The sequence below is a fragment of the Aythya fuligula genome, chromosome 5, assembly GCF_009819795.1.
Source record: "Aythya fuligula isolate bAytFul2 chromosome 5, bAytFul2.pri, whole genome shotgun sequence".
NCBI lineage: Eukaryota > Metazoa > Chordata > Aves > Anseriformes > Anatidae > Aythya > Aythya fuligula.
The window spans coordinates 63,517,827-63,543,369 of record NC_045563.1 but is presented as its reverse complement, the minus strand read 5'-3'; the positions used below and the strand labels follow the sequence as shown (position 1 = coordinate 63,543,369).

Genomic DNA, 25,543 nt, shown 5'->3' with positions numbered 1-25,543 from the left:
ACACCTGCAATTACATAATTTTATAGATGTATGTATACATAAGCATAGGGTCAGCCATGGATACAGCAAAATGCTTAATACAAAGATTTCTTGTTTAGTTGCCTAGCAATAAGATCTGACTCCAGACAGCTAACAAATACTGATTAGAGGATTGTATAATTATTTAATGTGTCCAATGGATCATACAAAAAGGAACATAAGGCTCTTTAAGAAAGGAAAACGCTGTCAGAAAAAATAAATTCTATCCAGGGAAATCTATTCAGAAAATATGTGACACAAAGCAGCTACAATATCTGGACTATAAAGAAAGCCTCAGTCTGTTCAGGAGGTCAATATTTTTCATTGTTCCCCTTCTTTTAGCAGAAAGTCTAATTCCACCTTGGCTAGTGGATGTGGCTTTTGAATTGCTGTGTCAACTCCATTCAACAGTGTTTGGAAACTAGAGAGACATTTCCAGAATTTGAACTGGAGGAACTTTACAGCATTTCTCTTCCTGGAAAACACAGTATAATAGCAACAGGAAGTTTGATTACATTTACTACACTAGTGGAGAGGTGAAAGTCCACGCTTGTTTTTTTATTTTGTAGGAAGAGTTTTAAAACTGCAGTGATGCCTTTTAAAACATTTATAAGGTCTCTTCTCTCAGTTCTTGCATTATTGCAAATATTTTTCACTCAATATTTAAAAGGTAGAACAGGAAGGTCACAAGCCAAAGATAGGAAGCATATTCCAAGTCTAGCACAGCCTGGAAGTACTTCCTTCCTGAAGTAGTGCTTAGGTTGAATTTCTTCCCTTACAGTCTAAATTGAGTACGTAGTTAGGGTTTGTCTACACAAGGAAGTCAAAATAAAGGAAAACTAGTCTCAATTCAGAGCCAACTCTTTGCTAGCTCCCACTATAAACGTCCTTCCCATACAGAAGGTAAAGGCATTCTATCCCATTCTGAAAATGGATTAAGCTACTTTGAACAAAGACAGCCCTCGTAAAATCTGAAGGTATATTCACACTCCACAATGCAGTGCTATACAAAAAAATAAGTGAAGCAAGTTTCAGTATCAGAGGCAACATGTCTTCTACCTAGTCATATGTATTCTGCTTCTTAAACATTCCCTAATTTCATGGAGAGGGAGTCTTAGATACTGTACAGTTTTGCATTTTGGCTTGAAAATATCTTCCAACTGCCTATATTTGTACAGTGTAGTCCATCACTTCATACTTAACACTGATTTTTCCAAGAAGAAAAACCCTTAATTTCTCTGTGTTCTTTCCCCAGTATTACAGATTGCTTCATAGACCAATGAACTACATACATATGGATTTGGTCTTGTACTGTGGCCTCTTTGTCTGTTTTATGGCAATGTGAAATACCCTTAAACAGGATATAAATTGTATTTACTATATGAAAGGTCTTAATATAACAGGAATTTACATTACTCATTTTTATATGTTGTTCAGACACTACAGTGGTAAAAACTACACAAATACATAGAAAGCAAATACAGACAAAAATGAAAGACATGCAGGTGAAAATGTATGAATCATGGTAGGTAACTATATCAGTGTTAATTTACTGAGATGTGAATTGTGTGGTCATTTCATTACAATACTTTCTCTATAATAGTAACTGAAGGATCTCTTAAGTATTGATGCAACTACCTATGCACCCACTTCCTATATGCTAAAAAAACTAAAAGTGCACAATACTTATTCACACACATGCATTAGAAGATGCTTGTTTACAGGGATCAGCCAATAAAGAATAGAAGGACTGGGATGAAAACCATTGTTCCTATATACATCTGCAATTTTCAGACTGTACAAAACAGTGCAGTCTCTATTCACCTCTCTCACAGATCTTCAGAACAATATGGCATTAAAGAAATACATGTTGTCAACAAAAAAAAATTGATAATCTCATTGGAAAAAAATGTAGAGCTACTAGGGGCACAGAGTTGGCTCTGGAATCCTGTTGATTTTAACTAGTTTTATATATACTATAAATGTATACATATACATTTATCTATGTTATACTATATATTATTTTTTTATACGTATATTTTTATACATATACACTCCCATGCCTGCTCCATCCCTGGAATTTTTTAAGGTCAGGTTGGATGGGGTTTTCAGCAACCTGGTCTGGTGGAAGATTTCCTTACTCATGGCAGGGGAGTTGGAATTAAATGATCTTCAAGGTTTCTTTGAACCCAAACCATTTTATGATATTCTGGGGTATGAACAGTGTTTTCAAAGAGTTTCTAAAAAGGCACAAATTGAATAGAAACCTCCAAGGTGGAAGTAATATCCTTCTATTAGTTTCCTCATTTGGTGCAACACGATAATCTTTGCATCTATTCTGATATTTTAAGTACAGAATCCAAGTTTTTGTTTTTTTTTTTTTTTTATCCTCTGTCATAAGAAATAATAGCTTGAGCTCTTAATTTCATTGACACATGCACCTGTAATTCGAGCTCTGTTCTTCAGTTCAATTTTTTTATTCTCTTTTGATAAGTCACAAGAAATGTACCATATTAAGTTTGAACTCCTAATTCATTGTGAAAATAGTACACTGTATAACCCACTTTCATATCTGTATGTCACTATTAGCTTAATATTAAAAGTTCTGCTACCAACTGCCTAACAAAGACTGTGTCTAATTTGCAAGATGCACTCAAACAAACAGGTATTTATGAATATATGTGCCATACTCACTACTTGCAAACACATCCACGCTGTCCATGTACAACAAGCCAACATATCTTCCTTGGTATATTATGACAATAAAACATTATCCTGCATTTGACATTTTCCAATGCTTCACATTGCACAGGAAACCAATATACTTCACATTCCTGACCAAGTGATCTTAGCTACTTATGATTACTCCACCATGGAGAATGTTAAGGGAGATGCTCTGGTGAGTATTTTTACACTCCACATATGAAGTGTGACTAGTCTTATATCTCCTTATCTAAATTATACACCAGCAAATAACTATGAAATTGTCTTAATAATTTGATAGTAATAAATGTGTTAAACATACACATATCCAAGACCTTTTTTTATTCATTTTAATATGACCTAATATCAGATGTTATCAAGGTAAATGCACCATAAATTTGATTCACAGTATCATAAGCAAGGTAGCAATTATTACCAGTATTGTTTATAAGGCCTGCATAGCTCCTGCAACTGAGTAAGGAAAAGGGCATTTTGTTGTAAGCACATTTTGTATACTTCTATATACTACTTTGGAGATCTCTGCTCACCATCTAAGTAACCATACTTAAAAGGTATGCAAAGTAAAGCAAACATGTTGTACCCAGTGAAAGTAAAAAATATCATTCCTACTCTGTTTGTTGTCCTCTTAGTCAAGTAAGACCTACCTATGGGGCAAGACTTTGTCCCCGAAAGTAAAGCCCTTCAGACCCCTTCAGACTCTCCCTTTAAAAAAAAAACAGTCCATGAAAGCAAAGATCAATATTTTAATAGTCTGACCACAATTCTTTAGAAACAATTAATGGCAGTTGTTATCTATTTCAACAACACACATTTGTTAATAACACTATAATAACACGGTCATAACACCATAGAGTGGAAATGGCATCATATGAAGCTAGATCATCAGCTGACATCAAAAGGAAACCAACAGTGTTCTCAGGACCTTTTTTTTTTTTTTTTTTTTGGTCAGGCAACCCCACTTTCATTAGCAGTGATTTTCTTTCAAGAGCTGAGTGAGCAATTCTAAGATGTGACAGTGGAAGTGCCAACTTCGTTTCTTGTAAAAGAAAGAACAGTTTGAAACATCAACGCCAACGCTTCTAAGATCAGCTCTAGCAAGACTGAAGAGAGATTTCTGACATTACATTTTTTGTTGTTTACTCTCCAGTAAAATTTCTATCTGCAAAAGCTTCATCTGAATCCTCATGCTCGCTGATTCTGAGACCTTGCAGGCCTGGAATATAAATACCAAAGTGTTTTTTTAATCTTTTTCTTGTTAATTGACCAAACCCCAGAGAAAACAACGACTGCTTCTTAGTAATATTTATACAAGGGGATTACAAAACAACAACAACAACAAACAACAACAACAAAAACATTAAATTTCATCAGATCTAATAAATGCAGAATATGACTTCACATCTGTGAAACACTAATACCACAGTGATGTTCTGCATTTTCTAAAGAAGTCTGAAGACTTCTTTTAGATTCCTTCTGCCTAAAACACATTGACCATACAACCTAAGAAGTGTTTTCTGTTGAAATATTCTTTGTCTTGATAAAGGCTTGTATCTCATGAAGCCCATCTGTAAAGAAAAGATATCTAGAAAAAGATTCACTGTCAGAATGGAGGAAGTCACTAATAAGTTTAGTATATTCGTGGCACAAATATCAGATCTTCAAATGCTGTATCTTACTCAGAATTTTCTGCAGATCTGTGTGGGCCTCAACATGAGTAACAATTTATTTTAGATTTTTTTCCCTTATTTCTATTGAGAAGTGAACACAATCTCCAGCAAGTAGAGAGTTAAATGTCCTGTTCTGCTTTTACACAGGTGCTCAGGGTAGGTTAATGAGGCCACACTGAACTAATTAAGACACAACCAAAGTTTTAGAGAGCTACACAACTTTAACAGAGGAGAGAAAAGCCCTTAGAAGAAGTGTCTGAAACAGTTACTACAAGGCAGAGTATATTTACAGGTGGGTTGGTTGTTCTGTTACTGTTTTTTACTTGGGTGTTTCTTTAGCAGTTTTGTTATACTTTGGGCAGGATGAACTTTGGTACAGATAGAATCTGCCTTTTTAAACTTGGCTTCCAACCTTTGCAATTTTTGCTAACACAGTAAAGAAAAGCAGATGGAGGAGAGCATGCTGCACCCAAAGATCACTTCCAGTAATTCAAATGGAATCTAACTGTTCTTGGTATATTTCTTTGCATGTTGTACTACTGCTAACAATATTATCATGGAGCTGAAAGCAATCCCTTTAACTGTAATCTTCTTAAAATAAATATAATTTCTGCAAGTGATTCTCCTGATCTTGTGTTTAGGATGAAAATGAAAGCGAGGGAAAATGTGAAAAAGAACAAAATTGAACTTTATGGTAAATAAAGCACAAATAATCCTTTTTCCATTTTTAGTACACCTGAGCACCATAGTTTATGCCTTTCATATTTGTGCAGGAGCAATGCACCATTTGTTCTCCCTTTTGTAAATGTTAGTAGACAGTTTTACCAAAATAAGCGTGAGGTTTTTGTTGTTGTTGCTGTTGATTTTCTTTAACATATTCTGTTTAAAACCAATTCCTTGTGGGTTCTGAATGCTGTGAAAAGTGAAACTAGGAAACATAGCTTAGAGCACTGAAAAAAGAAGATTCTTATGAGGACTCACAGAATATAGCTATTGTTCCACTTTAAAAGTAGACAGCTTCGATCATCTACAGAAAATAGCAGGTGAATTGCCTCGCTGAAGTCCTTGGACTTCTTTCTGTGCCTTCTATGTAGGTACACACAGGAAAAGTAATCTTAGCTATATTTTCTTAATTATCCATTAAACTGTACTACATTTCTAATCAGACAGTCTTACTAGTCAAAATGAATTTGGTTTAACTGTTTTTCTTAACTTAGAAATTCTTTATGATAATTTAATTTAGGACACCTGACAAAGTAGTTCTGTTCTAATGTCAATCTATAAATGCAGTGCATTTGGACTCATCTTTCAGAGTGTTCTGCTGACACATTCTCAATTTAGTACTATTTGTCACAGCGCAATCACGATTCACTGGTCAGCTAAAATACATTCTAGAAATATATTTAACAATATGGTTGCTGGAGTGGGATAAATGGGGAGCTGGCTGAGAATGCAGTTTTTACTTGAGAAAAATCAGGACAATCACACATGATAAGTGTGAGGAGCTCCAGAAAGCATTTATTAGGCTGAGATTGGAAATTTCCACTGGCAGAAATAATTTTGACGTCATTTGTATATGTTTTGGGTTCTCTTTGTGCATTAGCCCCTTAGAGATATAAGAAGCTTAGCTCTTAATGTAGTATTCCACCATAGTTTCTAATCTGCAAGGTGGTCAAACCACTTTGTCTCCTTTAATCAGAACAGGTATCAAACTGAAATCACCAACTCCTACCTTTCTTAAGCTTTCTGCCAATGTTTTTCCGAAGCAACAGGAACAAACCTGCTATTTTCTAAAGCAGCTAGATGAAAATGGGAGTTGGGATGTTTGAAATGGCTTTACTCTCATTTTTAAGCACGCACTTCATTGCTCTGCTCTCAGCTAATTATCTGAGAGCTACTGCATTTAATAATTGAATAAATGAGTCAATAATGTATACAATATGGATAAAATGCTGAGTCAAGTTCATCCCTGATATAACTAATATGAAGTCAGTAGTTGCAAAGATAAGTCCTTTGGTGTTTGCTCAGGGCCTAAACAGAGTTGTACTTGCTTTAAAAAAAAATATAGTACTAAGAGCCTATTGAAGGAATAAAAGCTTTTGATTGTCTCAGGTGTTTTTTATGTCACTCATCTAAATATTTCAATAGCAAAAGGCTAAACTCTCGCAATATCTGAACAATATTGAAACTACAAATTATCTAGGAAGTTAATCTCTAAAAAATGTTGTAACCTATCATCTCGATTCATGAATCCTGCTATTTACATCTGAATCAAACACATTATCTGTGGGCAGGCATGTTAACTTGGATTCATTTTACATGTGACTTCTGTTCTGGATACATAACATGTAAATGTTAAGCAGGAAAGCCTTGAAAGACTTAAATTCTTTCAGTAAGCCATTTTTATTAAACGGAATAACTATCTAGTATGAAATTATGCTTGCTTCTATTTCCTCACTCTTAATTTTGCTTTAAAACATTCTTTTTATCATGGAAGTCCAGAAACAGCATCCCAATTGGAGATTCTTCTGATTACAGGTATTTTAGAATACTCATACATATAGATTACATTTCCCTTCTGCTCACCTTGCAGCCTCTCATGAGATTGCTCCCCAGTCATAATAAGACAGCAATTCCTGCTATTCCCACAGATAAATGTGAGACTGTTGCCAGGTGGCAGGGCCATACTGACTCAGAACTAGCTCAAGAACCAAGCTTTTATCATCTGTTTTCAGACCTTCCAATTTAATTCAAAATTGAACTAAAGAATCTGAACAAATGGGATCATACTATTTAAATACATCTCTGAAGTATTTTTACCTTTTGTTAGTTATTATTTGTTTCCTAAATTCAGCATATTTTTGAAGCTGGCTAACTTGAAATTATTCTCTATTGCTGAAATAACTGGGATTGCCCCAGGGAAGAAAGTACTTTAAATCCACAGAACACATCTGACATTTTCTTCCTGAGGTATTGCTGTATGGCATAAAACCATGCAGCATGAGGACAGAAATACGTACAGGTTAGTAAAAGCTGGCTTTAGAGTACTTTCTAGCTCCTTCCTAAAGTCTAAGCATCCTCAGATTTTTGGCCTGATTCAGGAAAAGCTCTGATGTTTTTGGTTCTCTTCTTCCTTCTCTCTTCCCAATCTAGGTATAAGTAACAACTTGGACAGGAATGGGAAAAAGCTTCTGTTATGTGATTCCTTTAGAAACAAAAGCTATTTCACCAAAATAGGAAATAAATAATAATTTCAGTGAGTAGCTGCATTTGCTTTCAGTGTACTAAGGTACAAATGTGAAGGAGCTTTTCTTCTTCAGTCTTTCAGCTCCTGTGGATCTTTGATCCCCAAATAACAGAAAATCTGTCCCTTACAGAAACCTCACAGAGTATTAATGCTATCCTTTGTCATTAATATAAATTATATTAACAGCAAACATTTCATGATTGCCCTTATGTGTGAATACTACTTTAAACAGTAAGAAGATGCTGCGTTTCTGCCAGTGGAATAGCAAAGCAAACAGCTAGGTGTTTCCTACATGCACACCCCAAACCGTGATAATAGCATTTTCTACAGTGAGAAAGGAAATACTAAATCATTTTGATAATACCAAGTGCAGCATTTTAATAATAAGTAGTAGTTTCCTATCCATGCTTCTGTTTTCATCAGTAATATGTTTCTATAAAGGTAAGAGTAATGCAATGCAGCTATAGGACACTGATGCTTTTCCAACTCAGCTGTAATGTGCGTTCAGCTCCATTAGGTGTTTATGATTATGATAAGTATTTCATATATTTCACATAGAGGGAGACTGCTACAAAACCACTTAAGCAAGAAGATTACAATGGAATAAAGCCAATACATTTTCAAACTGATACAAGGATTATTACTTTCCAAACACTGTACAGTTAAGCCACAGGACTCACACAGACATGATATTGGAGGTGCCTAGATGATGGCAAAATTAGACATTATTACAATTAGACATTGATTAGACATTGGAATACTAATAACTATAATATTTACAAATAACAAATATCCTTTTAGGTAATTTAAACATAAATTGGCAATGGTTAGGGGAAAGAAAAGCTCTTCACAAATAATGAAAATGGTAAATTTTAAACCTCCCTTACCTTACTGTAAATTTGGTGCTCACCAATGTCAGAAACGGAACATTGCACAATGTTGTCTGGCACACTTAGCCAGGTGATCCTGAAGAATAGGAACAATTCTGTCACTTCAAACGACTAGAGAATGTTAAAAAATAAAAAATCCAGTTTACATGGGTCATTGAAATTGATGATTTACTGAGAAGATGGTCACTATTGTGTTAGTTTTTTTTTTTTTTTTTTTTCCCCAAACCATACTGGAAATATATATGCAGTCTTCCTCCTTGAAAGTTAAGATGATCATGCATTAGGGCAATATTGGCTGAGGATATTCACTCTTCTAAATAGGACTGTGAAAGCAAAGTAAGCTGGATTGTTATTGGCTTTGCCTCAGTTTCATTAGTTGCCTGTGTAAGCATTCACTGATGAAATATCTCTCTCTCTGACACTTTAGTGTGATTCTAGGCAGTTTTCACTGGCTAACTATAAAGTCACACTCCAAATATCTTTAAAAATTTCTGGCAAATAAGTACCATTAGAGTCCTGTCAAACAGTAACTACCAGACTAATTATTATACTTGACAATCTAGTGTGTCTTCAGGCCCTAAAGTAGAGAATTAGGATAATTTTTTCAAATATATTTGACAAAGTACGAGGGACTGCTTCTGAGTTGCATGAAACCCAGGTGCTGATTTGAGGTACAGGGGCCAATATATCAGAAGAAATCTGCCAAGGATTTTCCAAAGAAGGGAAAAATAGAGAAGTGACCTCCTAGGTAGTTAGAAGTCAGTAACTCTTTAGAAAGGTAAGAAATGTTGTGCCTCAGTCATTATTGTTACACCTGCCACACTGAAGGTCATTTCTCCAAGATGTTAAGCCTTTGGAAACATTTTCATACCATATTATACAAATGAGGCATGTAATCAATATATCTGTGCATTTTTCCAAAACACCACTGTGAACAGTTTTAATAACAGTGCATTTGTACCGTATAAATGGTTTGCCATTATGAGAGTTCCTCTACAGCAGAAGCAGGGGGAAAAAGAGTTGTTTAAAGGAAAAATGCAGATGTGTTTTTTTTCTTTTTTCTTTCTTTCCCAGACCTCCTTTCTACGGTTCAGCCACACTCGAGACAGACTTCTTTCATCGGAAAATCTGTTTGGTTAAATGTTGGTGCCAACTACTTCAGTCATGTGTCAGAACTATGTAAGGCTATGGAGAAAAATGAGGGTCACAGACAGAAAAGCTGTTTAGGAAGTAAGAAGGCAGGAGGTCATTATGTTGGGGACATTAGCATGAACTAAATTAGCGTGTGAATTTTCAATTACTCTCAAGTAATTCTGTCTATGGATGTTTTGGTTAATATTATGTGCATGTCTGTACTATATAATAGTGCATTCTGCATAAAACCCAACCTAGCCAGATCCACAACCAGTACAGCAGCATGAATACAGAGACGAGGTGCAGTATTTAATGGAGATGGTACAGTGCCACACTGCTACAGTTACCCTGTCATCAGGACTCTGGCTGGAATCTCCACCCAGCAGGGCTCAGCTTTGTAATCACTGCAATGCAACCTACTACACAGGCTAACTCATGGTGATTCCAGCTTGGCAGGAGTAAGGAAAAACTCCCAGTCTTGCAAAGCTCCTTTCCCACATTTTTGGGGTTGTTTTGGTATATGAGAGCAGGCATTCCAAATTCTGAGCTAAGCCATATGTGCAGCAAGGCACATTCCCCTCAGTCAGATGCTGCTTCTGTGGCAGCAATTCCTGTTTCTGTCCCACACAGCCTGCAACGTACTATGTTCCTCACAACGCTTCTTTGCAGACCATCTTTCTCCCCCAAGGAACTAGTGGCAGTGCACTCAAGTTGAAATTATACACAGATTCTGCAAGTTCAGACATGCAGGAATAAATCCAGAAGCACCACTACGTAAACTGCAAAACACTTTCTTAGAATGAAAGCATTGCTAGTGTTCAGGATAAGGGCTAGAGGAAAAAATGAAAGCAAGAAAGTGGGGAAAATATATAGACAAAAAATTATGGACAATGTGACTGATGGGTGAAATTGACAGCTATAAAATTCCAATAGCTTTTGTGTGTATGTGTGCAGTCAGGGGACAAACAGGAAAATAAAATCTTTAGGTAAATTTGGTACTGAATTGCCATATGAGCAATTAGACTGTCACATCCTCAAACATGAATAATAATATGTCTTTCACATTAGTTTAGGGAATTTAAGAAGCAGATGAGATGTATAAAATAAAGGTGATTTCATAATATCTTTTGTCCTCCTTACTACAGTTCATTGTCTTCCTCAATTGTGCTAGTGCAGCTGGTCTATGAGGCTAACACGCAGATGTGAGGGAACGCTATAAGCAGCCAAGCACAGAAACTTATGTTGCCACCTGCCAAAACCAGTGTGACGAATCAAATAGCATATAACCTGTCAGTCTTAATATAATGCAGGAATGAGGCCTAAAAAAAAATAAAATCACAGTTTTAAGAAAACAAAGATCTTTTGCTACTATTCTCTTACCAAGTAAACTTGTTTCTTTCCTGTGTTTTTAGTAATTAATATTTTATAGTATGCTTTAAAATACGCAAAACTAATAGTTCAGTCTGTCAATATGCACCATCCATGCTCCAATCTTTGCAGGCTTTTTATCCTTTCAATTAAAAAAAAAAAAAAAAGGGTGGGTGGTCCAAGAGAAATTCCGCATAATTGTGGGGTTCTGCCTTAATGCAGCATTGGAATATTTATGTTGCAAACACTGCACAAGAATATTCTGTAGTCCAATGTAAAACAAAATCAATGCTTTCACTTTGTTTTTTAAGATGTACAAGTATTTTTATTACTCTTTCCATTCTGAGAAATGTTTATTTGAATAACATCAACTAATTTTGATACTGCTTTAAATCTTGTTGGCCTTGTTGTTACAAATGTGTCCACTGACCCCTTGTTTCTGACTGAATTCCATTGATTTCCATAGGGTCCTGCACAGTTCTGATTTTGCAAATTCACATGCAAGGTCCAAGTTTTTGTAGTGATCTGTCTAGTGTTAAATACAGAAAAGTGCAATTATATAAAAGCTCTAGTATGAGAAATACCACCTACTGTCATGTTCACCCTTTTGCTACTTGTATCTACTGAAAACTTACTTTCAGATAGCTCGTTGAAGATTTTGCGTAACATAATCAGATGGGTAAACTGTTCTTAAAGTTTGTGAGTGTGAGAAAGGTTTCATGATCTTGCACAAAATTCATCCTAGACAAGACGTGAACTAGGAACTCCTGCATGACAGCACCCTTTAGGCCTTATATAACTCTTGGGACATAGAAGCAGATTGTGTTGAAAGCACTTGGAATGAGGTTGGCTCTGGGAAACTAGAAGTTCTGAAATATCATTTGTTTGGACTTGCCGACTATGCGGTTCACGAGTTATTATATGTATGCCTTTCTCCTACTCATCTGAATTATGAGTCATGCCAACTGAAAGCGGAAGGTGTATATGTGAAAAAAGCAGACGTGTGTGTTTGTGGAGATTTATTGTATGGTCTACTTAGCTCTTGTTTTCTGTCATTTACGATTTAGGACCAAGAAATTTTATTATTTGGCACGTCCATCTACCTTTTACCTCAGTGACACATTGGCTGTGACTGTTAAACTCTAAAATCTCAAACTGTTAAATCTTTTGAAATTTCCCATGACTCCAACTTTCACCTACCACTAAAAGACTGACTACCTTCGTTTTGTTTAACATAGAAAGCAAGAAAACCTCATCAAATGTGTGCTCAGCACAGCCAATATGTAAAAATGGCTCTCCTGTTCGAGTGGCTGTTGTTCAGAGGTTCCTTTTCATGCAGGATGTCTGGTTGTGGATAGGTCAGCTAAAAGCACATGCAGACACATTTTCCAAACCCAGAAAGCAAGCCTGAAATTAGATCTGTACAGACAGGCTTTTGGAGCTCAAATAGCAAGCGTTCTCCTTTGGATCTGATTGCAAGCCCCGGGCCGCAGTCGGTACTGTTTTTACCACAGCCCCACAAAAATCTGAAATGTGCTCTGAATGAAGGGAAACCTACGCTTAAGAAAAACGAAGAAGGAAATCCAAACGCTTATGCACACGCGTGTAAAACTATCCCTTCTGTCACGGTGACAGAACTCACACTCTAGGCCTCTAGAACTGGGGGTTCGGTGATGGGTGAAACACGGGAACACACGGGCAAGGAGAGAGGCAGCAAAGCTTCCGCCATTAAGCGGGTACGCCACTTGCGCAAATTTCCCTTTCCCCCTTATGCCCTACCGCCACCTATGCGGCGTAAACGCTTTCGCGAATACGGGTGCTGCACTGCGGCGGCGGCACGGTGCAACCAAACTCGCTCCCTCCTCCTCCCACTTGGATGTTGAGGCCTCCCCCTTCCTCCGCCGTGATTGGCGGAGCAGGCGGAGCCCTTCGCAGCGATTGGCGGCCGCTGGCGGGAGGTGGGGTAGGTTGCGTGAAGGGCAATAAAGTTAGTGGGGCCGGCTCGGCGTGCGCTAGACGCGGCGGCGAGGCGGCTCTCTATGGAGGTTGCGGAGGGAAGCGCCGGGCGGTTGCTGCTCCTGCTGTGGTGACCGGAGACTCGCCCTGCCCCGCGCGCTCCCCCCTTCCCCTCCCCGGCCCCGGTCCCCGGCTCCCCTCCCCTTCCCCCCCTTCTCTCGCCTTTCCCCCTGCCCTCGCTAGCCGCCGGGACCCGGGGAAGCTGACAAGGCCTGAGGGAAGGTGAGGAGCTCGGCCGTGGGGCCCGAGGGGCTCGGGCTCGGGCGCGGGGGGGAGCCGGGGCCGCTGCGGCTGCTGCTTAAAATGGCGGCGGCCCGGAGCGGCCGCCATTTTCTCGGCGGCGCCTTGTCGCCTTCTGCCGCACAAAATGGCGGCTGGGGCCGGCGGCCGCCCGGGCTGCGAAGGGGCAGCGGGGGGGAGCCGGGCAGCGGCGTCGGAGACCTGAGCCGCGTACCGGCGGCGGGGGGGAGCGGGGCGGGGCGGTAACGGCCGCGGGGACTGCGGTGCCCGGGGGGCTGCGGGCTCCTGCGGGAGCCGCATTGCCGGGGGGGCTGTTTGTGCTGCGGCCGGTGGTGGGAGGACATCGCTACGTAACTACCCGCCACTTGCGCTTTTTTTTTTCGTTTTTCCTATATATACATATAATATACATGTATATTTTTTTTTTTTTTTTTTTTTTTTTTTTCCCCGCGGACGGGGGAGCGGATCACGGAGAAGCCGCTCCACCGGCGGCGCATTCGTCTCGCCCTCTCGGGCGGGAGGCGGCGGCTCCTCGCCCCCTCCGCCGGCGGCCCGGGCCGCGCACGGGGCCCGCTCCGCTCCCTGGCGGAGAACAAAGAGCCGGCCGGGCTCCGGCGCCGCCTCAGCCGGGAAACGGGCGGCGCCCGGCGCGGGTGGGGGAAGGGGAGGCGGCTCCGTGCGTCCGGGCAGCGCCTGCGGGGGGCGCCCTGGCGTTCCTGGCGCTCCCGCAGCCCTTTTGTTCGCGGCGGCCATGTTGGGAGCGGGGCGCCCGCTCCTCACGGCCTTGGCCGCGGCCCTGCGCGCCGCCGCGGCGTAGCCCAGCGGCCGGGGATGGGGCCTCGAGCTGCCCGTGGCTTTTCCGCGCTTCACGGGCGTGATCAAGTTTCTGCTACGTAAGCACTGCGGTGAAATACTGCCCTGCTTGTCTCGCAAGACAAAAATTGAGGTGTAGAAGAGCAGTTATTTTTCTTTTGGTGGTGGTGTTGGCTGTTTAGATATAAGATACAGCTTTTTCGCTACGTTCACCATGCGTTCTGAGTTGTCCCAGTCCTTGCCTTCAAACGTGGCTACTTGACCCTGGGATGATTAAAATCATTTTGTAAGATGTATCGATAAAGAACTCTTCCAGTTCTGTTGTGTGAGAAATGAAAATGATTCCCTTGCTTTTGGGAGGTTGACAGGGTAAAAGCTTGTTGAGGCATTTGCACTTTCAATCCCTGATCCCTTTCACTCTTTGGTCCTTCCCCCCCCCCCCCCCCCCCCCCCCCCTCTTTTGGAAAACATGGGTATCCTGATGAAATGGGCTTTCCTGTGGGTGGGAATTGTTATAAGATGGATACTACGATTGCTAGTAAAACAACTATAATGTGAATACTTGATTTGTCTTTCTAGGTTTTGTTTTTCCCCACCCCCGTCAATTTAATTTTATTCTTTTGAAGATTCTTCGTTGTCAAGCCGCCAAAGTGGAGAGTGCGATTGCAGAAGGGGGTGCTTCTCGTTTCAGGTACTAATGCTTTTTTTTTTTTTTTTTTTTTGGTAAATAAGTATTTGCAGTGGAAACTTTTCAGTGGATTTTAATCTGATTTCATGAGTTGGCAGTAATTATTGCCAGTAGTGACACACAGTGGAAAATGTTGATATTTTGAACTTACGCAGACTCCATGATTTGTCTTTTAACAGTGCTTCTTCAGGCGGAGGAGGTGGTAGGGGTGCACCTCAGCACTATCCCAAGGCTGCCAGCAACAGGTATGTTTCCTTGTTGTTTGAATTGTCATCTTCTAAAGGCAGATGATAGATGATGGTGAATGAAGAGTTGAAAATAGTTCATTTTTAGACTTGTGCAAAGAGTACTGTTGTTTAGGTTACTGTCCTTCAGTCTGTGGCAAGGTACAATACCCACTTAAGAAAAAAAAAGCCTACTATAATACGGTGGTGAGAGACGGATGGAGCATTTCATGCATTTAACTTCAAAGGTTTAGAGGAATGGTTTGAGGGGTTTTTTTAATTGTTGAATGAAGGTGTCGTGTCTGTTCTAACTGAAACCAGGACAGAAGGCTTTGCTGTACAGCGTACTGCAGTGTTGATGGGGTGGGTGCATGCTTTTGGTAAAAGTATATGTAGTAATAATCTATTTAAGACAACACTGGAAGGCCTGTTCTTGAAATTGCTTCTGCTTATACAATCCTATTTTTTTTAATTTTACAGCGAGTTCCTGGGGAAAACCCCAGGGCAAAACGCTCAGAAATGGATTCCTTCACGAAGCACTAGACGAGATGACGACTCCGCAAACGACAAAGAACGACATGATGCAATCTTCAGGAAAGTAAGAGGGTAAGTTTGGTGGAAGATCCTTTTCCTTATATTATGTTTAGCAAGATACTAACAGTAAGGTGAAGGAAAGGAAAAAGTGCATGTCTTGAGTTCTGCAAAGGGTTGAGGAGACTTCTTTAGAAGGAATGAAGCAGAAATTGATATCACACACAGCAAGAATTTGCTGTTGCTGGCCTACGAAGCAAATCTGAGAGAATTAATCCTTGTGAGGTCACATTTCATTCTTAAATAAATAAATAAACAAAATAAAAAGGAAATACTGGACTTCCCTTTTCTGCTTTTAATAGACTAACTAGTAAAGGTAAACTTAGGTTTAAAATCACTTGTAGTCTGGTTATAAAATTTGTAATAGGGATTTTTGTTTCTGTTTATTCCTCTTCAGCATACTAAATAAGCTTACTCCTGAAAAGTTTGACAAGCTATGCCTTGAGCTCCTCAATGTGGGTGTAGAGTCTAAGCTCATCCTAAAAGGGGTCATACTGCTGGTAAGCTGGCAGCTTTTGTTTTTTTTACAACTGTTTTCTTGCTTGCTAAGAATAAAGAGGTTGGCTTTTATTGATGAGATACAGAAGTAATGTAGCTGATCTGAGGTTTGATGATCCAACCATGTAGAAATGTTGTTACCTCCTGTGTGAAAGGAATATACTGGTGAGGAAATCAGAGTTAATGCTCTAACATTCTGTTCAGAAGTCTTGAGAATCACTAAGTGATACTGGAATTTTTTTTTTTTATTTTAATCTTGAGGCACTAGTTAACAGGGTTCATTTCCCTGACCTGACCTCCTTCCCCCTTCCCATCTCACTGTTGAACAAGCCTTAGTGTTCTGGGAAAGCTACCACAGGTAGCTAGATGTTTGTACACAAGTTAAAACCATCACTGTTTTCTGAAATCCAAGATCAAATTGGCCTCAGCGTTGTGAAGAGCAAATTTAAACTTGTTCCATTGTTGCTTAGTGATTACAGAAGCTCTTTAGCATGCACTAGCTTTTTTTTTTTTTTTTTAATGTTGCTTCAGCATTAAGAATCACTTGTTAGGCATACAGAAATAGTGGATTTTATTTAGTGGAATAGCAAAGAATATTTAGATGTTTTAGATCATGTAGAGCGGTAGTATCTTGAGTGTCTTGCGTCCCATTTTCCTAATAAACTTGCATCCTGCTACATGTTACCTTACTCTGAATATGTTGATTTAGATCGTAGACAAAGCCCTTGAAGAGCCCAAGTATAGCTCACTGTATGCTCAACTATGTCTGCGACTGGCAGAAGATGCACCCAACTTTGATGGCCCATCCGCAGAGAGTCATCCAGGGCAGAAGCAAAGCACAGTGAGTATTTCTCTGGCTGTGGAATGATAAACTTAGCTGGCATGTTTACTTGCATAGATGAGCTTAACTATTTACTTTGTTCTGTTTTTGTAGACATTCAGACGCCTCCTAATATCTAAACTTCAAGATGAATTTGAAAACCGAACCAGAAATGTTGATAGTAAGCTTTAAAACCAACTTAGTATGGAATTTACTTTTCATCTGTTTTCACAGCTGTGTTAAATAGGATTCTTTGCTTTCTAGTCTATGATAAGCATGATGGTCCCCTCCTCCCTGAGGAAGAGGAACAGAGAGCCATTGCCAAGATCAAGATGCTGGGGAACATCAAATTCATTGGAGAACTTGGCAAGCTTGATCTTATTCATGAATCTATCCTTCATAAGTGCATCAAAACAGTAAGTATTTGGGTTGGGTGTGGGCTTAAAGCAAAACAGTATTCCTAATTAAAAATAGAGATACTTATGTTGTTTTGGGAATCTTTGACCATAAAAATCAGTGTTTACTGTCAATTATAGCACTACTGAAAATAAACAGTCTTCTGGTCCGATTAAAAAGAAAATCTGGCTTTGTTTAAAGCCATGGGAATTGTCTCCAAGTGATATGTTAATCTGGCCTAGACAGAAGTACTGCAGGTAGTTCAAAGTATGTGGACTTGCATGAGCAATAAGCGCTTCAATTAGCAGTTTTTAATGAAGTTTATTTGTCTTCAGAATAACGTGTTTCTGCGTGTCCTGCTGTACACATTTGTTGTTTGTTATAAATGGTCAATTTTATTACGCTGAAATGTTTTAATTCCCTTTTAATGTTTCAGCTTTTGGAAAAGAAGAAGAGAGTCCAACTCAAAGATATGGGGGAGGATTTGGAGTGCCTCTGTCAGATAATGAGGACAGTAGGACCTAGATTAGACCATGCAAAAGCCAAGGTATGTATATACCCACTGCAGTCTTCAAAGTAGTTTTAAAAAGTCTTTCCAGGAGGCTGTTGGGGTATTACACGGTGATAAAAATGAAGAATAAGATTTTTGTAACTCCTATTTGAAGATACATTGGTCCTCATTTGTAACATCCCTTCTTTTCCCCCCCCCAGTCCTTAATGGATCAGTACTTTGCCCGTATGCGCTCCTTGATGTCAAGTAAGGAATTGCCAGCAAGGATTCGTTTCCTGCTGCAGGTATAGTGATAAAATGACTTCATACTGCTTTTTTTTCTCACCAAGTTGTCTTGACTCTTTGCCTAATAATCCATTATGTTCCAAGGATACTGTGGAGTTGAGAGAACACAACTGGGTTCCTCGCAAAGCTTTTCTTGACAATGGACCAAAGACTATCAATCAAATCCGTCAAGATGCAGTAAAAGTAAGTGTTCGGTGTAAAATTCTGTGCTTTGCTTCTGCTTACATGGTAGAGGAAGGCATTACACTGTTCAGTCCATGGCACAAAACTCATCTTTTGCCACATATAAGTAGTTCTCTTAGTGAAATGTGACGGTAAGGTTTTATGGGTTAAAATGACAAAGACTTACAGTTTAGATCTAAAAATTTTTAACTCTCTAAGGGACTGTTACTCCAAACTGACCAAAACAGTAATTCCTGTTTTAAAGGATCTGGGAGTTTTTATTCCTGCTCCTATGTCTCAAGGGATGAGAAGCGACTTCTTTCTGGAGGGACCCTTTATGCCACCCAGGATGAAACTTGACAGGGACCCACTCGGAGGGCTTGCTGATATGTTTGGACAAATGCCAGGTATGCAGAAACTACAAGGCTGATATTGGTGATCACAACTGTACTATACTGAAAATAAGAACAACAAAAAATGTTTTTCGTCTCCTAATAATATAGGTAGCGGAATTGGTACTGGTCCAGGGGTTATTCAGGATAGATTTTCACCCACCATGGGACGCCATCGTTCAAACCAACTTTTCAATGGCCATGGGGGTCACCTCATGCCTTCTGCTCAATCCCAGTTTGGAGAACTAGGCAAATCTTTTCTGAAAAGTCAGGTAAGGAAGAATATCGAGTGACTTGAGCATGTTAGCAGCTCTTCTACAGATGCGTATGTTATGGATTATAGCATACTTGTGTTGAAAGACTTCCTCAGATTAGAGTCTGATAAGAACTGATGCTCAGCTGATGCAAGAACTCTAAACCATTTCTTAAATAGTGCAAGAGATGCAGGGAATACACTTTTTTTTTTTTTCCTACAAGAAAAGGTGCATGTGGCTTTGGTGGGTCAGAATGGTGTGTTTTTTATTTAAAAACTAGCCCTGTTTTTAGGGATAGATGCTACTCTCCCACCACCCCTGCTCCTTCTTTCTCCCTTCCTGGCAAATAGAATCTTGTTCCTCTGGTCCCTCTGGTACTACTTACCATATGATGTACACCACTCCATCATCTGCACTTCTTTCTCTATATCTCCCTTTCTGAAATAGGGGCAAAGCCAGCTCTACCATAACCAGAATCAGGGACTCTTATCCCAGCAACAAGGACAGTCGAAGGATATGCCACCTCGGTTTTCTAAGAAAGGACAGCTTAATGCAGATGAGGTACATAACATGCCTACATTACTTAAAGCCTATTCTAAATATTGCCCAATGATTATAGCAAGACGCGTTATTATGAGGACTAATGCTGGAACTCTTTCTTCTACTTCTCCTCTTCTTCCTCCTACTTTGTCCCTTCCTCTTCCACCTTACCCCCCACTTTCCTTAGGGTATCCAGCGTCCCATGAGCAAGACTGAGATATGAGGGCAATTTCTTGGGGTATCCTTTCCTTTTCCCCACACCTCCCCAAGAACACTACTCTGACATCAGTTCCCATGCATCATATTGATAACAATAACAAAATTTTACAAGATTCTAAACTTTAGAAGCCTTGAAGTGCTGGACCAGGCTAAATTCCTTTTTTTAAGGAACTGGCTAGTAGGCAAAATGTCAAATGCCAAGTAAATGGCATTGTTATTTCCAGTAAGTGTTAAGAGAAATACATGTATCCTGATTTCTGAGTGATTGGCAGAGTTTCGTCTGAGCTGTAAAACTTGACAGCGAACATGCTAAATATCTTCTTGGGTCTCTAACATACTGCATCTAAAAGGAGCAATTCCAGATCTTAATACAGATGGGACTTACATAAACAAAAATACCAGTAACTTGCAGCAAGCTGTGATTCACTGAGTCATGCTTTTGGGGGTGTTTCAGTACATATGTGGTGTAGTCTGGACTTGAATGTTACATTGTAGTAAATGAAAATTCATGCTTCTGTGGGGTGAGTTGACGTGAGTCCATGGCTGTGTAGTTCTTGGTGAAAGTACTTGAAACAGTTAGAGGTTTTTCTGATTGTTCACAGATTAGCCTGAGACCTGCTCAGTCTTTTCTAATGAATAAAAACCAAGTGCCAAAGCTTCAGCCCCAGATAACTATGATTCCTCCTAGTGCTCAACCACCGCGCACTCAGACACCACCTTTGGGACAGGTAAATATGTGTACTGTATGTTAACTGAATTGAGTTTGATTATACTTTCTGCATGTGTGTAAAACTTGGCATACTTTCTAGTATGCAAAGGGAGGGGGGCAGGTTTTCACAACACAGAGCAGGATGTATGGAAAAGAACATCTGAACACGTGAATTTGACATTTGTTGGTACATATTTGATATTAATCTCGATAACATTTTCTTTGAAGTATATACAACATTGTACTTCAAAGAAACAACTTCTGGTACTATCTCTTTTCAGCCTCCTCAACTTGGTCTTAAAACAAATCCACCACTTATACAAGAAAAGCCTGCAAAGACCATCAAGAAACCACCACCTTCTAAGGAAGAGCTACTTAAACAAACTGTATGTTAAATATATTACACAGCTTCTTTTTTTAAAAAAAAAACAAAAAACAAAAACAACAACAACAAAAAACTTTAAAATGTTTACTTATCTATCACTTTTTCTGTAGGAAGCTGTTGTGACCGAGTATCTGAACAACGGAAATGCTAATGATGCTGTCAATACTGTGAGAGAAATGAGAGCTCCAAAACACTTCATTCCTGAGATGCTGAGCAAAGTGATCATTCAATCCCTAGATAGATCAGATGAAGACAAAGAGAAAGCAAGTACTTTGATCAGCTTACTCAAGCAGGAGGGAATTGCCACGAGTGACAACTTCATGCAGGTACTGTGGTCTGATAGCTTCCTAGTCCTTGTTAACTTGGTTGTTTGTGATGTGTAGCTTAGATATAGGCAGTTAACACATCTTGAGTCTTGCTGATTTAAGGCAATTGAAGTAGGGTATAACCTTCTGAGAGGTATGATAAGCAATGAAAGAAGAAATGCAGGTATGGGATTTCGGAAGCAGGGAACCTCTCAGCAAGTGACTTAATGGGAGAGAGAAGAAAGAAATCACACTCCTGTGTAGTGAGAGTACTGATACGCACAAGAACAAAGTTGCTTCACTGTTCAAACTTCTGTCTTTACTGTTTTGTAGGCGTTCCTGAATGTATTGGACCAGTGCCCCAAATTGGAGGTGGACATCCCATTGGTGAAATCCTACTTAGCACAGTTTGCAGCCCGTGCCATTATTTCAGAACTAGTGAGCATTTCCGAACTGGCTCAACCGCTGGAAAGTGGCACCCATTTCCCTCTCTTCCTGCTTTGCCTTCAGCAGTTAGCTAAGTTACAAGATCGTGAATGGCTAACAGAATTGTTCCAACAAAGCAAAGTGAATATGCAGAAAATGTTACCAGGTAAGAGTCATCATGTAACTGTTATGATACTTAATATTACTGTGAGAGAGAACTTTTCTTCAAGTGTTTTACACCAGAGTAAAATAGTACAGTTATTTTGATGCAGTCAGCTAATACGTAATGAGGATGGTGTTTCTAACAGGTTTTCATGAATACCAGCACTTAAGTGTATCTTTCTTATTTGTCAGAAATCGACCAGAACAAGGACCGCATGCTGGAGATCTTGGAAGGGAAGGGACTTAGCTTCTTATTCCCGCTTCTGAAACTGGAGAAGGAATTGCTAAAGCAAATAAAATTGGATCCATCCCCTCAAGCCATTTATAAGTGGATTAAAGATAACATTTCACCCAAACTTCATGTAGATAAAGGATTTGTGAATATATTGATGACCAGGTGAGATGGTGTCCTGAGGTAATTCAGGCACATGTTTTGTCGAGCTACCAATAAACTGTTAACTGTACAGAATAAGGCTATACACTGAGACAGACATGACAGTTGCACTAGCTGCACGTCCTCTCTTAAAACCAGTTGAATTGGGAAAGAAGTAGGTCTCTCCAGGTTTGCGTCAGTGGGAATTGATTTGCTTGGGGAGGAGGAATGTAGAACAGACAGTTTCTAAAATGTTTCAGAGCCTTAACAGAAGTGTAGCTAGGATCTTGTGGTGCAGTCAACTATAATGCTAAATGTGCTATGTATGCACGTAACTACTGAAACAAGCAGAATGCTTCAGAAACAATTCCACCCTTTTCAGTAATAGATAGCAAATTGAACATGAGTACTTGCCTTTGATAGTTACAAAGCATAGAATTTAACTGGCATATTTTAACTTAAGTATGTTTTTTGTCCAGTTTCTTGCAGTATATTTCTAGTGAAGTAAACCCACCTAGCGACGAATCAGATTCTTCATCTGCTCCATCAAAAGAGCAACTAGAGCAGGAAAAACAACTGCTTCTTTCCTTCAAGCCAGTAATGCAGAAGTTCCTCCATGACCATGTCGATCTGCAAGTGAGTGCTTTATATGCACTCCAGGTGCACTGCTACAACAGTAACTTTCCAAAAGGTATGTGCATTATCATCTCAAACAAAGCACAAGTACTGTGCTTGTCTCCATGTTTTTTGGGCTTTTTTTTCTACATTCCTTACAGTCAAGTAAGCTGTTCAGATTGTAAACCTAACAATGCAACTTGTATACTTCCATAGGCATGTTACTGCGCTTCTTTGTTCATTTCTATGATATGGAGATCATCGAAGAAGAAGCCTTTTTGGCATGGAAAGAAGATATTACTCAAGAGTTTCCAGGGAAAGGGAAAGCTTTATTCCAGGTAAACTTCATAGTAGCTCTCTTCCGTGTGGTATCTGCTGGCAAGTCCTTTTTCTTCACTTAGCACTATATATATAAACTAGCATTATAGCTCAAACACTTCCAAAATGAGTTGGGGGGTTGGGGAGGAGTAGTCTGCAGAAGTGTATAGAGGGGAAACATTTTCTGTTGCTTCAGCTGATTTTATGTAACTGCAGGTGAACCAGTGGCTAACCTGGCTGGAAACTGCTGAAGAAGAAGAATCTGAAGAAGAAGCTGACTAAAGAACCAGCCAAAGCCTTAAATTGTGCAAACATACTGTTGCTATGATGTTAACTGCATTTGACCTAACCACTGCAAAAATTCATTCCGCTGTAATGTTTCACAATATTTAAAGCAGATGTTTGTCAATAGGATTATCTTCTGCAAAAGGTTTTTGTAGTATGTCTTAATAGTCTACAATAAAAATATTTTAGAGTATCTTTAATGTTTAGATAACAGTGTATTAGCAGCATGCAATAATTACATCATAAGTTCTCGAGCAGAAGCAGTCTGTTGCAAGGGTCTTCTTTGCTGCCAGTTATCATAGGCTGTTTTTAAGTTAGAAAACTGAATAGCAACACTGAATACTGTAGAAATGCACTTTGCTCAGTGTAATACTTGAGTTGTTGCAATATTTGATTATCCATTTGGTTGTTACAGAGAATCCTTAACTGTAATCGATGGTTGTTGCCGTAATAGTATATTGCCTGTATTTCTACCTCTAGTAATGGGCTTTATGTGCTAGGTTTTAATATCCTTGAGCCTGGGCAAGTGCACAAGTCTTTTTAAAAGAAACAATTTACTTGCACAAAAACTGATCAGCTGGAGAGATGAATTAATGCCCTTTGGAAGAGGTTTTTGTGGGTGTGAAACATGACATGGTGAAAAATTTGAATTGGTCCCTCTATTATAGTATTGAAATTGAGTCTACTTAATTTATCAAGACATGTTCATGCCCTGATTTTATATACTTGTATCTATCAATAAACATTGTGATACTTGACTTGTTTCTGAATGTCTCCCAGTAGGAAAATCTTGGACAAGTAATTTATTTGCTGAAAGAAAGATGAGTAGGAGCTGACCTAGACTGGGACCAGCTTAAAATAAATCTGTCTTAATGTATGAATGAAATTTAAAAAGTCACAGACAAGATTAGACACTGCAGATTTGCTGACAGGAGGGAAGTTAAGAGATTCTGCTGAAAAAATATTATGAGCTTGCCTTGTGGTCCAATGTATTCTTTATCAGTGAGTAGTTTTTTTTTTTTTTAACTTCCTAAAGCTGTAAACTTTCCGAGGTCACATGCATGGTTTTTTTTTAAGGGGCACTGATGATTAGCTGCCTGTTTTTCAAGTAATCAAATTGGCAAAAAAGAAAAAAAAAAAGTTTAATGTTACTGTATAGGCTTGAAGTGTCATCTATTAAATACTCTCAAAATACTTCTTAGAGCTTTGTCCCTAGTGAAATTTTTTTTCTTCATTGGTACTCTTGATTTAACTGTCAAAAGGTGGTATGTTTGTAATGGCAAAACACTTTCTTTTTGCCGGTGCTGGAAGTTCTGTGGACTACATATCTCTTCTGCATAACAGAAGATGAAAATGGAACATGAGAAACAACTTCAGATCTTAAAATCATCTTGCTTTGAGGGGAAAAATAGTTTGCAGTTGTGCACCATGCATGGTGCGACTAGGGGAGTGGGTGTGGTTCTTACTGCTGCCAGTTTGCTGTGAAAGGCAGGCTTCCTAACCTGCAGCTAAATTGTGTCCTCTCTTAACAATTCCAACTTAGTTTCCTTCAAGTTTTTTCCAGGTGGTAGCTCACTAAGGACATGGTATGAGATGTGTACAGTGTGTAGCCCAGTATATTAAGGTACTGTGGTGTAAACCAGATCCTATCCGTAAATTAATTTGAATTGCTACCAAAAATTCCTCTACACTTGAACACTTCCTGTCTGCATTTTGATAGAGCAGCACACAGCTAGTAGTAAATGAGAGCAGACTGTCCTTCAATTCCAGCTCAACCAAGAGAAAAAGGAAAGTCTGAAGTACAATAAGGCGTCTTGAGGTAAGGGAGCTGGCTGCTCTTGATACAACTGACTTCTGTGTAACAGTGGTGATAGTTCTGTCTTTGGGCCTCCTGAAGTTAGTAGAACATGCTACTTCCCAGTCATGTCAGCCTTCATAAATTGAAGGCTATTCTGTATCTCCGTTCTTATTTGAAGAGGAATATAACCAGTGCTGCATGTATAGGAGCATCAATACTCACTCTTGCTTCATGTCATTCTTCAGGTAGGGATGGTCATTAAGTGTTCGTCCTACATCATAAAGTTCAAGTTGATAACTTCTGTGGGAGAGTAAACATGGAAAATATGCCCTGATTATTGTTCCTTTGTGTTCAGCTGTTTGTTTCAGCTGATCAGTTAAGTGGTGCATGGCCCCATAATACTACCTTCTGTTTTAGGTGTGGGTTACTGGATGCACAATGCACTCAATCCGAAGTGCTTCAAAGCTGAA

The 25,543-nt window shown here is 39.3% G+C and overlaps 1 protein-coding gene and 1 non-coding gene across 2 annotated transcripts; both read left to right on the top strand.

Annotated features, from left to right (window-relative positions):
• The first annotated feature begins 12,721 nt into the window (after positions 1-12,721).
• Positions 12,722-24,476, top strand: EIF4G2 (eukaryotic translation initiation factor 4 gamma 2). The gene is made up of 22 exons (XM_032188570.1): positions 12,722-12,842; positions 14,697-14,808; positions 14,985-15,050; positions 15,510-15,635; positions 16,018-16,120; positions 16,828-16,959; positions 17,053-17,119; positions 17,203-17,354; positions 17,771-17,881; positions 18,046-18,129; positions 18,215-18,313; positions 18,558-18,699; positions 18,796-18,956; positions 19,386-19,499; positions 20,300-20,425; positions 20,688-20,792; positions 20,902-21,117; positions 21,430-21,688; positions 21,877-22,081; positions 22,537-22,748; positions 22,889-23,010; positions 23,207-24,476. Exons 1-22 carry the CDS (start codon positions 12,722-12,724, stop codon positions 23,270-23,272), a joined length of 2,901 nt encoding a protein of 966 aa, XP_032044461.1. The 3' UTR covers positions 23,273-24,476.
• On the top strand, positions 19,541-19,707 carry LOC116490419. Its single transcript, XR_004253376.1, has one exon. It is a non-coding gene; the product is annotated as a small nucleolar RNA SNORD97 (small nucleolar RNA).
• Positions 24,477-25,543: the final 1,067 nt, after the last annotated feature.